General features: G+C 42.9%; 1 protein-coding gene across 4 annotated transcripts in view; it reads right to left on the bottom strand.

Moving 5' to 3' along the window:
* The window catches only part of LOC139556583 (MAM domain-containing glycosylphosphatidylinositol anchor protein 2-like), a 362,908-nt gene that overhangs the window by 176,537 nt on the left and 172,509 nt on the right, over positions 1-13,862 (bottom strand). For 2 of the 4 annotated variants that reach the window (XM_071370710.1, XM_071370712.1), the window contains exons 4-6: positions 12,954-13,150; positions 2,606-2,744; positions 1,688-1,957 (exon numbers count right to left, since the gene is read on the bottom strand). In XM_071370710.1, the coding sequence (XP_071226811.1) occupies positions 1,688-1,957; positions 2,606-2,744; positions 12,954-13,150 (606 nt within the window). The remainder of the gene's footprint in view (positions 1-1,687; positions 1,958-2,605; positions 2,745-12,953; positions 13,151-13,862) is intronic. The other 2 variants (XM_071370711.1, XM_071370713.1) reach the window with 1 other exon arrangement.

The following is a 13,862-nucleotide window of genomic DNA, read 5'->3' as shown; positions in this document are numbered from 1 at the left end:
GCACGCACACACGTGCACACACACACACACACAAACCTTACAGCAAACACATTCTCTAACAAATGAACTTAGTGTTGACAGAGGTGGAGAATATATCTCATTGTCCAGGTCATTGTGTCACTAAAGTATCCTTTTGTTGCCAAACGTTGTGTGATCTGGACTAAAAACACAGGGCATTGACCTGCATTTACAGACGTGTCTCCTTCCTTTAATCCATGAAAAGATCATGGTAGTGGAGCTGCGGTGAACCAACAGCATGCTGAGCTGTACCAGGGGGCAAGCCAAACACACACACACACACACACACACACACACACACACACACACACACACACACACACACACACACACACACACACACACACACACACACACACACACACACACACACACACACACACACAGCACTGTAGGAGGGGGCGAGCCAAATGGCGAGCCAAATGGCGAGCCAGCGCGGCTGGTGGGACAGCATGGTCAGAAACGCCACCATCTGCTGACGACAGATCTGTGGAAAACACAGACAGTCCCTTTGGCAACACCCGCACGAGAGGGCTTCTCAAGGACTAGAGTGTGATCAACAAAAAGACACACAAACATGTGTACACAAATATCCATACTTTAAACATATAGTAACACATATACTGTGTAAATCTGTTCACATACACATATGAACAGACACAAAATATGCATGCTCATACACACACGTACATGCCCACACACACACACCACCACCACTATCCTAACCAGCTGTCATATTCAGCATGACCAAATGAACTGTGCTAAGTGCTTGTCCTACTTCACTGAGTTTATCCCAGTCTCTCCGGCAACACAGTCTTCACTCAACTCACCACAACACTTAAGACTCACACTATCTAAATCAAACATTTAAATGTCTCATCCTACTATACGGCCGGAGAACCAATGGCTCCTCCAAAGGCAAGTCTATAATTATTGGCTGTTCCATGTATGAATTACCTTGAGGGAAAGAGCCGTGGACACTAAATCCTTAACACATTGGCTGCTCCCAACGGCAAGTCTGCAATTATTAGCTTCTTCGTGTGTCAATTACCTTGAGGGGAAGAGACTTGGACGCTAAGTCCTCATCCCAGTTGATTGGCAAACAGCCTGTAATGCCTTCAGCTTGACTGCCATGGTTTAATGACTCTAATTGGCCGTTAATAAGTATCTTTAATGAGTGGTTTCACATGCATCCCCATGCTATTGGCTTCACCCTACCGTTTATTGCACAGAAGTCGTAACACTGTATGGAATATGTTGACATACTCTCAATGTGTCTCCAACTACAGTACCGTGTGTTGTAGGATCGTACAGGCAATACAGCTTTCCTAATGCAACATCAAAAGTGAGATATGTCAATTGTAGTAAAACAAGGCTCACATACTGTATTAACTCCGTAGCAGCAAAAGAAAGTAGTAACCATATGAATAACCATTCCTTTCACTTGAATGTTGAAAATCGGATTAGCTCACAAAGAAATAGCCCATGAGCAGCCTAAGCGGGACTAAAATCTCTGACCTTGCCTCTGTCAGTCAATTACATACAGTAAGTCATTATACCTAGAGGTCGGAACCTCTTGACAAGGCTGACAGTGCTGTTCTAAGGATTCTACAATATATGTATTGTACACTCCACCTACAACAAACACCCACTCCTGCTCCCCTCTCACCTCTGACCACTATTGTGGTAGACTTCTTGGCTGGGTTGCCCACGTTGTTACTGGCCACACAGCTGTAGACCCCAGCCTCATCTGAAGTGATGGCTGGCAGGGTGAGTGTTCCACCCTTCACCACGCTCTTCTCAGGCAGGCTGTCAGAGCTGCTGACCCAGCTCAGCGTGGGGTTGGGCTCCCCACCCGTACTGATACACACCAGGGACACCGTCTGGCCAGGGTTCACCACGATGGGATCCTCCACCAGTAGCTTAATGGAGGGAGACGCTGGAGAGGAAGAAGAAGAGGATGAAGGTTTGCTGTTTTCTGATAAACCTTATGGTGCATGTCTTGTTGGTGTGTTTGAAGACTAACCTGTCTTGTTGGTGTGTTTGAAGACTAACCTGTCTTGTTTGTGTGTTTGAAGATGAACCTGTCTTGTTGGTGAGTTTGAAGATTAACCTGTCTTGTTGGTGAGTTTGAAGATTAACCTGTCTTGTTGGCAAGTTTGAAGATTAACCTGTCTTGTTTGTGTGTTTGAAGATTAACCTGTCTTGTTGGTGAGTTTGAAGACTAACCTGTCTTGTTGGTGAGTTTGAAGACTAACCTGTCTTGTTGGTGAGTTTGAAGACTAACCTGTCTTGTTGGCGAGTTTGAAGATTAACCTGTCTTGTTGGTGCGTTTGAAAACTATGCAATGGTACCAACCTGTCTTGTTGGTGAGTTTGAAGACTAACCTGTCTTGTTGGCGAGTTTGAAGATTAACCTGTCTTGTTGGTGCGTTTGAAAACTATGCAATGGTACCAACCTGTCTTGTTGGTGAGTTTGAAGACTAACCTGTCTTGTTGGCGAGTTTGAAGACTAACCTGTCTTGTTGGTGCGTTTGAAAACTATGCAATGGTACCAACCTGTCTTGTTGGTGAGTTTGAAGACTAACCTGTCTTGTTGGTGAGTTTGAAGACAATGTTTCGGTCGGAAATGCCACAGACGTTCCTAACAGAAGCGATGCAGCTGTAGTTGGCGTAGTCCTGAGGACGAAGGTTCTTCAGCTTCAAGATTTTCGTCTCCCCCTGCAGCTCAGATACACAACCACAACACCACTAGTGTGCAAATGTGTGCAAATAGAATGAACACAATAATAAACACACTTCATGAAGTAACTCCACTTCATTCCAGGCTTGCAAAATTCTGGAAACGTTCCCATAGTTCACAGGGGTTTTCAGGAAATGTTGAAACTCAATGCCATACACATTTACTGTAAATCACGAAACAAGGAAGACATCTGCATGAAGTTCACTGTAAAACAAGTCATCATAATACATCAAAGCTTTTCCTTATTTCATCTGATGCCAAACACACCATGGATCACACAACGTGGTCCACATGCTACACCACTCCACATCGGACAGCGGGGATCTTTCAGTTTCACTGTGTGTGTCTGTTTGGTTGACTCCACCACCACCATACAGTAGCCTGACAAACAGAGACAGTGACTCCAGGGTTGTTCCATGTCATTTCAGCAAGCCATGCCACCCACCATCTCAGATTGTTCTGAAACTATTTATGTAGTTAGAAACAGGTAAGCATTCCTGAAACATTATTTAATTTTTTTATGTAATTTGAAATCTGAGAAATTAAGCTAATTGATTGCACCCAAATTGGCCATTTTAATATATAGGATTCATATAATATTCAATAAATATAGTACCTCACATCCGATTTGGACAACACTTTTAACTATAGCTAGGTTTTCACCCAAATGATGACAGATGTTCATGCGAATATTCTAAAATGCACATTAAGAAAATAAAATACATGACCAAAAGTATGTGGACACCTGCTCATTGAACATCTCATTCCAAAATCATGGCCATTAATATGGAGTTGGTCCCCCTTTTGCTGCTATAACAGCCTCCACTCTTCTGGGAAGGCTTTCCACTAGCTGTTGGAACATTGCTTCCATTCAGCCATAAGAGCATTAGTGAGGTCACCAATGTCGGGCGATTAGGCCGTGCTTGCAGTCGGCGTTCAAATTCATCCCAAAGGTGGGGTGAAGGTGGGGGCTCTGTGAAGGCCAGTCAAGTTCTTCCATACTGATCTCGACAAAACATTTCTGTATGGACCTCGGTTTGTACACTGGGGCATTGTCATGCTGAATCAGGAAAGGGCCTTCCCCAAACTGTTGCCACAAAGTTGGAAGTACAGAGTCGTCTAGAATGTCATTGTATGCTGTAGCATTAAGATTCCCCTTCACTGGAACTAAGGGACATAACCCGAACCATGAAAAACAGCCCCAGACCATTATTCCTCCTCCACCAAACTTCTAAAGTTGGCACTATGCATTCGGGGCAGGTAGCGTTCTCCTGGTATCCGCCAAACCCAGATTTGGCCGTTGGTCTGCCATATGGTGAAGCGTGATTCACCACTCCAGAGAACGCGTTTCCACTGCTCCAGAGTCCAATGGCGGCGAGCTTTACACCACTCCAGCCGACGCTTGGCGTTGTGCTGACGTTGGTTCCAGAGGCAGTTTGGAACTCGGTGAGTCTTGCAACCAAGGACAGATGATTTGTACGCACTGCACGCTTCAGCACTTGGTGGTCCTGTTCTTTGAGCTTGTGTGGCCTGCCACTTTGTGGCTGAGCCATTGTTGCTCCGGGGCAGCTCCAGCAGTGTAGAAATTTGCCAAACTGACTTGTTGGAAAGGTGGCATCCTATGACTGCGCCACATTGAAAGTCACTGAGCTCTTCACTGAGGCCATTCTACTGCAAATGTTTGTATATGGAGATTGCATGTCTGCGTGATCCATTTTATACTCCTATCAGCAGCGGGTGTGGCTGAAATAGCCGAATCCACTAATTTGAAGGGATGTCCACATACTTTTGTATATACAGTGTGACTCCAAGTTTACGTCGATATCATGTTATTACATCAATATTTGTGCATAAACACTTTTCCACCGCCATTTAGTTCATTATTGATTTACAGACACAAAAAGATCCCAGCATGTCGAACGAACAAATGATCTGTCAGCATTTATAAAATGGTACCAAAACTTCCTGTTTTCATTACAGTTGTCTTGGGTTTTGTTTTATACGGTATGACTTTAATCGCATAGAAACTGTGGATGGAAACTTAGTGAGTAAGTAAGACATGAGGAAACCCACAGAACCCCCACACCCCACGCCAACCCTAACAACGAGTATACAGTATCAGTGCTCTATGTCTGGCAAGTAGTATGGACCTGAGGCTCGGAGTATTGTTTCTTCATCCTATGTAATGAATTTGGTGATGTCTTTCTTTCCCTGTTAAGAGAAATGACTCAGTCAATGTGTTAGTTTTATGTCCCATCCTGCATGCTGATATTACCAGGTTCTGACCCCAAATGGTGTTGTTCCTACTTTTAGGTGTTTAAGAACCCCCCAATCATTGTTAAAGGGATAGTTCACCCAAATTACAAAATTACATATTTGTTTCCTTAAACTGCTTACCATGTAAGCAGTTTATGGACAAGGTATAACAGCAACCCATGCTTTGGTTTTGTTTACCTGGAGACTGTTTCAAATGCTAACTTTCTAGCATTTATGGCACAAATCCAATGCAAATCAATGGTACCTACAGTATATTAGCATTTCCGTGCTTCATAAACAAATCATCTATAAGGAACATTATTGAGTTACACAATACATGTTTTGATACTTCAGGATGATTTGGACATGCTTGCATGCTAATATAGGTACCATTGACTTGCCTTGAATTTGTGCCACAAATGCTAAAAATGTAGCATTTGAAACAGCGGACAACAAAACTATTGCATGGTGCTGTCATACCTTGTCCATAGACTGCTTATAGGGTAAGGAAACCAATATGTAATTTAGGTGAACTATCCCTTTAACATTGAGGGGGGATTCTTTAACACTAGAACTGCTAAAGCAGTCATTTTGACTGCTCATTAATGAATTTTATTTTTTAAAGTCATGCCACCCTCCATCCTTGACTTTCCCTAAATAAGTCTATATAACACACTGCCATTGTTAGAATCATAATATCACAAACAGAACTGGAGTTATAACCAGTTTTAGGAGGGCATGTCATTATTTGAATGGTTTTCCGACAGTAGGGCCTGCTCCACTCACTCTCCCGACATTGGAAAGTGCAGTGCCCAGTTGATAATCACCCCAATAATTGCCTCGAAATTGAACCTAAACTATACCAAAATGTATTTCACACATAACAGATGAAATAAAATGAAGTAAAGTGCAATGGGTGATAAAGGGGGAGAAAAGGTGAGTTGATGAGTGAGGGGAAGTGAAAATATAATTATGTAATCACCAACTCTGAATGAAGAACAGGGCAGGCCATTCTATTGAATTGGTATATTCTAATTATAATCTCAAAATGGTGTGTACCCTATATCAGTCCACCAAATCCAAGCAATTTTATCAGTCTACTCTGGCCTATTTGGAGTACACAGTGAGAGCCTGCATAATGTAGAATGGCAAGATAACCAAGACGAATGGATGCATATGCTGCGTTAGCACCGCTACAAGATCGGAATGAAAATATCTCAGATGGTGGGGAACAAATTAATCCTGACATCTCTGATGACTATTTTTCTGATTCTGAGCCTCGACTTGAATAACCTACACCTCTGAGGCCTAAGCGCAAAAAAGCCAGAACAGTGCGCACTGAGCAGGTGCCTGCTCCACCACCAAATGAAACCGTGAGACAGGAAAGAGGGAGGGATGGCACCATTTGGATAGAACAAACCGATGACAACAGCACAACATGTCATCACCGAGAGAGCAGGCCCTACACATCAAGCAAAAAACAACATCAGCAATGCACTCACCAGCTTTCGTTGTTTTATGTTACGAGGACATGCTACAATACATCAGAGACTGTACTGTAACTGAGGTGCACAGGGATCAAAGAGACACTGCCTGGGATCTGTTTCTGTTGATGAGCTGGGAGCGTTCATTTCAATGATGCATGTCTGTGGAGCATTCGGTGGAAAGAGCATGTATATGCAGCACGGTGAGCTTCTGGTCATACATGTACAGGACACCATTCTTTGGAGAAACCATGTCAGAGGATACCTTGAGAAAGATCATGCGTTACCTCCGTTTTGATGACAAAGAAATGAGAATGCGACGCCTGGAAACGGTTGGAAGAGGTTTGTACAGAACAGCATTGCATGTTACAAACCAGGAAAGAACATCACTGTTGATGAACAATTGTTCCCAACAAAAGCTCGTTGTGGCTTTACGCAATACATTGCCGAGTAAACCCGACAAAGTTTGGAATTAGGTTTTGGTTAGCCACTGACATCGACACCAAGTACATGCTGAATGGCTTTTCATATCTGGGAAAACATCCACGTTGGGCAGCAGGTGTGTCGGAGAATGTGCTGATGAGGCTTGTGGAAACGTATGTTGGCAAGGGGAGAAAAGTCCCCATGGACAATTTCTTCACCGTCATTGGTGAACAAGTTGCTGGCAAATAAAACAAGCCTAGTCGGCACCATGAACAAAGCGAGACGGGAGCTCCCTCCCTCTGCGCAAAATAAGGCAGCTGCACAGCCATTGTGCTCCACAGTGGTGCTGAAGAATGACAAGACAAAACTCTCACTATACCAATGCAAGGCAAGAAAGAACGTTTCTGCAATGATCACCATGCATCCGACAGCTACAACCTATACTATTACGCACTACAACCAAACAAAGGGATGTCAATATTACTTAATAAGCACCGCCACATATAAACTTATGCAAAATGATCCTAATGTTTTCTATTCTTTTCTGTTTCATATGTTGGTGTGGATATGTTGGATCCGATGGCGTGGCTGTACTCAGTGAAAGGAGGTGCCCGCTGTTGGCCTGTTGCTGTGTTCTATACCATGCTTGACTTGGCTACTATTAAAGCACACCTGTTGTTCAAGCAGTGCATGAACAACACCATGCCCAGGAGAGACTTCATCATGAGTCTGGTATACGGGGCTACGTGAGACACATACTGTATGAGGGCCAAGGCAGCAGCAAAGATTCCACGTGAGCCGTTGCGCACAGCTCCCGGCGGGGAGACAGTGCCTGGTGGCCAGATGCACAAAGAACAGAACCCATGAAACATGTGTCACCTGCAAGAGACGTGTTTGTGGGGAGTGTGTCAAGCAAGTGAGAGTGTCGAAGATCTGTGTTGACTGTCAGGACAAGGGATAACCGCTGAATGAAATCAAACTGATACCAACGCGTGAAAGCAAGAGCTGATAATAATTAACGTTTTTTTTTACCGCTCTCATATTGACGCTTATAGCCAACTGACATTTACTCCTGAGGTGCTGACTTGCTGCACCCTTGATAACTATTGTGATTATTATTATTTGAACCTCCTGGTCATTTATGAACATTTGAACATCTTGGCCATGTTCTGTTATAATCTCCACCCGGCACAGCCAGAAGAGGACTGGCCACCCCTCATAGCCTGGTTCCTCTCTAGGTTTCTTCCTAGGTTTTGGCCTTTCTAGGGAGTGTTTCCTAGCCACCGTGGTACTACACCTACATTGTTTGCTGTTTGGGGTTTTAGGCTGGGTTTCTGTACAGCACTTTGAGATATCAGCTGATGTACGAAGGGCTATATAAATAAATTTGATTTGATTTGATTTATATTCATTATAATACCATTATTGTTTTTAGGCTGATTTTCACCATTTATCAAGCACACTTGGAGCTTATAATAATGTTTAGGCTACTGTTTCCATCATTTGATGCGCGTTTTGCTGGCGTTCATCATTGTCGTTCGGGTATTTTGTAAAAAAAAAATAATAATCGAATAAAAATAACCTGTTACCAAGTTCCAACAAATATGCTTTCTGTTTCATAGTTATAACGAAGGCACTCCACGAATCATTAAAATGTTGTTTTTACATATGGCCTTCACTTACTTAAACTAAGGAACATTTTATTTTGTTATTTGAAATTTAAAAAATATCCAGTACCAGTCAAACGTTTGGACACACATACTTATTCAAGGGTTTTTCTTTATTTTTACTATTTTCTACATTGTAGAATAATAGTGAAGATATCAAAACTATGAAATAACACATAAGGAATCATTTAGTAACCAAAAAAGTGTTAAACAAATCAAAAGCTGTCATCAAGGCAAAGGGTATAACATATTTTTTTATTTGTTTAACACTTTTTTGATTACTACATGAGTCCATATGTGTTATTTCATAGTTTTGATGTCTTCACTATTATTCTACAATGTAGAAAATAGTCAAAATAAAGAAAAACCCTTGAATGAGTAGGTGTGTCCAAACTCTTGACTGGTACTGTATATTCTAATGTTACCTAAATTCCAAAACACATTCATGAACACAAACAAATTATTATTTTAGTGATAGCATATATGAAATGTATTAAATACACTGTTACAATGTTGCAGTCAGAATGACTGCTCATTAGCTTGAAGGGGCATCCCTCAAGGCCCAGCGGTTCTAATGTTAAAAAAGAAGAAAAATGGAACAGGACCATCTAATGGTCAGAACCTGGTAACATTAAGATGTAGGATCGGACATACAGTTGAAGTCGGAAGTTTGCATACACCTTAGCCAAATACATTTAAACTCAGTGTTTCACAATTCCTGACATTTAATCCAAGTAAAAATTCCCTGTCTTAGGTCAGTTAGGATCACCACTTTATTTTAAGAATGTGAAATGTCAGAATAATAGTAGAGAGAATGATTTATTTCAGCTTTTATTTCTTTCATCACATTCCCAGTGGGTCAGAAGTTTACATACACTCAATTAGTATTTGGTAGCATTGCTTTTAAATTGTTTAACTTGTGTCAAATATTTTGGTTAGCCTTCCACAAGCTTCCAACAATAAGTTGGGAGAATTTTGGCCCATTCCTCCTGACAGAGCTGGTGTAACTGAGTCAGGTTTGCGGTCCTACTTGCATCGCACACGCTTTTTCAGTTCTGCCCACAAATTATCTATAGGATTGAGGTCAGGGCTTTGTGATGGCCACTCCAATACCTTGACTTTGTTGTGCCATTTTGCAACAACTTTGGAAGTATGCTTGGGGTCATTGTCCATTTGGAAGACCCATTTGCGACCAAGCTGTAACTTCCTGACTGATGTCTTGAGATGTTGCTTCAATATATCCACATAATTTTCCTTCTCATGCCATCTATTTTGTGAAGTGCACCAGTCCCTCCTGCAGCAAAGCACCCCCACAACATGATATTGCCACCTCCGTGTTTAACGGTTGGGATAGTGTTTTTCGGCTTGCAAGCCTCCCACTTTTTCCTCCAAACATAACGATGGTCATTATGGCCAAACAGTTCTATTTTTGTTTCATCAGACCAGAGAACATTTCTCCAAAAAGTATGACCTTTGTCCCCATGTGCAGTTGCAAACCGTAGTCTGACTTTTTTATGGCGGTTTCGGGGCAGTGGCTTCTTCCTTGCTGAGCGTCCTTGCAGGTTATGTCGATATAGGACTGGTTTTACTGTGGATATAGATACTTTTGTACCTGTTTCCTCCAGCATCTCCACAAGGTCCTTTGCTGTTGTTCTAGGATTGATTTGCACTTTTTGCACCAAAATACATTCATCTCTAGGAGACAGAACGTGTTTCCTTCCTGAGCGGTATGGCGGCTGCGTGGTCCCATGGTGTTTGTACTTGCGTACTATTGTTTGTACAGATGAATGTGGTACCTTCAGGCTTTTGGAAATTGCTCCCAAGGATGAACCAGACTTGTGGAGGTCTACAATTCTTTTCTGAGGTCTTGGCTGATTTCTTTTGATTTTCACATGATTTCAAGCAAAGAGTCACTGAGTCTGAAGGTAGGCCATGAAATACATCCACAGGTACACCTCCATTTGACTCAAATGATGTCAATTAGCCTATCAGAAGGCTAATTGACATTTTCCAAGCTGTTTAAAAGCACAGTCAACTTAGTGTATGTAAACTTCTGACCCACTGGAATTGTGATACAGTGAACTACAAGTGAAATAATCTGTCTGTAAACCAATGTGTGACAAATTACTTGTGTCATGCACAAAGTAGATGTCCTAATTGACTTGCCAAAACTATAGTTTGTTGTGTGGAGGGGTTTGAAAAACGACTTTTAATAATGATTCCAACCTAAGTGTGTGTAAACTTCCGACTTCAACTGTAAACATAACTTCAATGACTCATTTCTATAAACAGGGGGGGCGGGGGGGAATCACTCAATTAACTGGGAATACATTACATAGGATGAAGAAACAAAACTCCAAGCTGCAGCTCCATACTACTTGTCAGACATAGACATGCTGGGGTGGGATTGGGTCCAAGGGTGGCTTTTGAACATTTCTTTGGATTCCTCATGTCTAACTCATTGTTAGAAAAAAGTTTGGCCCAAATCGGATGTTAGGTACCACATTTATTTAATATTATATGAATCCTACAAATTAAAGTGGCCATTAATTAGCTTAATTTCTCAGAGATCTAATTATATTTCAACAAAATAATGTTGCAGGCACGCTACTCATCTGTTTCTAACAGAAACAATTTCAGAACAATCTGCGATGGTGGGTGTCTCAATTATGTTTCTTCGACCCTCCACGAAGACCAAGCTCTGTGATGGGATGTGATGAGTCTTTAATCTCCTTCCTATCCACCAAGGGGTCAGATTAGGACTTCAGTCAGCCTGGCACATCAGTCCTCACTAGCCACAATCACAGTCCACAGAATTCCCAGTCACAGTCCTCACAAACCATAATCACTCATCTCTTTCATTCCCCCCAATGATCATCATCATCATATTGCATGACATTTATACGTTAATTGTATTTGATTGGGGATGGACTCAGTCTGTGGTTGCAGTCGTATTACCTCCTCTCTGGCTTTGGCTGATAGGGGGAGATGTATTTGGTGGGGATGATGATTCAGAGGCCAGTTTAACACAGTGGGAAACAAATAGGAACACATATCTATTTGGAAGACAAGGGGGTGGAGGGAGGGAGAGAGAGAGAGAAAGGAATGAAGGGGGTTGGAGGAAGGAATGGAGTAGGTGGGAGAGATGTAAGGGATTGGTGAGAGGGACGGACAAGGATATGAAAGAGGTTAATGAAAAGGATGGAGAAAAGACATATGGAAGTACGGATGACAGATTAAGGGTTGTGTGAGAAGTTTAACAGATTGGAGGGAACCATGGAAAGATGGATGAAGGATAGAGAGAGGAGGGGCTGTACGAGAGAGGGTTGGATGGAGGAATTAAGAAAAGGGACTTGCAGGAGCAATTAGGGTTAAGTGCCTTGCTCAAGGGCACATCAACAGTCGGCTCGGGGTTTCAAACAAGCAACCTTTCCGTTACTGGCCCAATGCTCTTAAACGCTAGGCTAGCTGCCTCCCCCAGAGATGATTGAATGGATGTAGAAACTGCTTGATTGTAGGTCTGGGTGTACAGACACACAGCTGTGTGATCAACACACCCACGCCAGAAAAGCTTTCAACAGCGACCTCAACAAGACCTGGTCACAGTGTTCTAGAATGACCTCCCAACACAAGTTAACACCACCCCCCTCTGCTCTCCACCCATAACACCATCCCTCTCTCCTCTCTTAACCTTCGCCAGAGAGAAACGGTAAGCTGGTATTTAGCAATGGGGGAAAAAACACTGCGACTTCAAACGCGTCCCCTGATCTTTCTGTTCTTCTAATGCTCGCCACAGGGAATAAGGCAGGGAAGAGGGGTAGGGAGAGAAGGGAGATCAGGAGGGAAGAGAGAGCAGGAGGGAGCCCTCAATGAAAGCGTGTCACTTCCTGGCTAATTACCAGGCCACATTCCCATGCTGGGTTTGAAATGCCACGCCTGTGTTTTATCTCTGCTCTGTACAAACGCTTGGTGGGCTGAGGGAAGGAAGTAGGATGGAGGGAAGAGGAGAGAAGAGGACAGAAAAGGGGAGAAAAGAAGAGGTGGACTAGGAGGGGAGAGGAAAATGAGGGAACTGGAGACTCAGAAGGGCAGCCAACTACTGTACCTCAGGCTCGCTTGCTTATATCATCTCTGATAGTGCAATCTGCCTGTTGCTCTCTCTCCTACCTCTTTCTGTCTCTCTTTCTTTCATTCTCATTCCCTCTCTCTTTCCCATAGCAGTCTCTGGGGACACACTTATTTATATAAATATTTTTCAGCCCACCCAGGGGTCACCACATTCAGAGTCTATAGTATATTGAGATCTCTACATTAACCCCACCCTGATATACAGTAATTGTATAGTATATTGCCTCCCCCTTACCTGTGTGAAGAATGGTTCGTAGATCTCCACTCCCTTGTCGGAGCCCTGTGAGAGGACGTCTCGTCCGCGGTGCCAGCTGTAGCGGACTGGGGGGTTGGAGTTGGCCACGCAGCGCAGGAACACTGTCCTCTCGTAATAGAACTGTTCTTTAGCCTCTCCTACACTCTGGTGCACCGTCACTAAAGGGTCATCCAGGTCTGGAGATAGAGAGGAACAGAGGAAGAGGAGAGGTACATCCATTGATGAATCAATCAATCAATCAATCCATCATGCATTCAGTTGTACAACTGACTAGGTATCCCCCTTTCCCTCAAAATCCAATGAGGATTCAATGAATCCATTGGGAAATCAATTGAATGGCTACCTAACCAATATGACATTTGTATTATTGATAATTAACACGGATGTCATACTTTATTGTATTTCAATGACACCAATTTCTCTTTTAGGCCAACTCTGGACAAAAGGGCAGAGTAAAATCAATGAATTGGTCACTCAGGCAAGAAATCAATCAAATAAATAATCAATCAAACGGCTCCATTACCATAAACAAGAAAGACACATTCAACACAAATATCGTCGTATTGCATATCGGTCACCTGCAGGCAGCCTAATAGAGGTGAAAAGTGAGGGAAAGAGTGAGACAAGCTCGACAGTGAAGCAGAGGTCCAAACACGCACGCACCCAGGCTGCACACACACTCTCAGATCTCCTGCCTCCACATGAACTCCAGGATCAATACATCCCCTTGGCTTTCCTAATCGATGAGCTAGCACGCACAGCTTTCAAAGTGAAAGTCCTGTAAGAGACAGACATGGGAAAGGGCCGCAAAATAAATCTCTAATATCCTGCGCAAACACTTCCCTGATGCGCATCACTCTACTATTTAGTTGCCCTCTTGTCCCTAAA

This window comes from Salvelinus alpinus, chromosome 27, assembly GCF_045679555.1.
Source record: "Salvelinus alpinus chromosome 27, SLU_Salpinus.1, whole genome shotgun sequence".
Taxonomy (NCBI): Eukaryota; Metazoa; Chordata; class Actinopteri; order Salmoniformes; family Salmonidae; genus Salvelinus; species Salvelinus alpinus.
The sequence above is the reverse complement of the archived record's forward strand: the minus strand, read 5'-3'. Positions and strand labels throughout refer to the sequence as shown.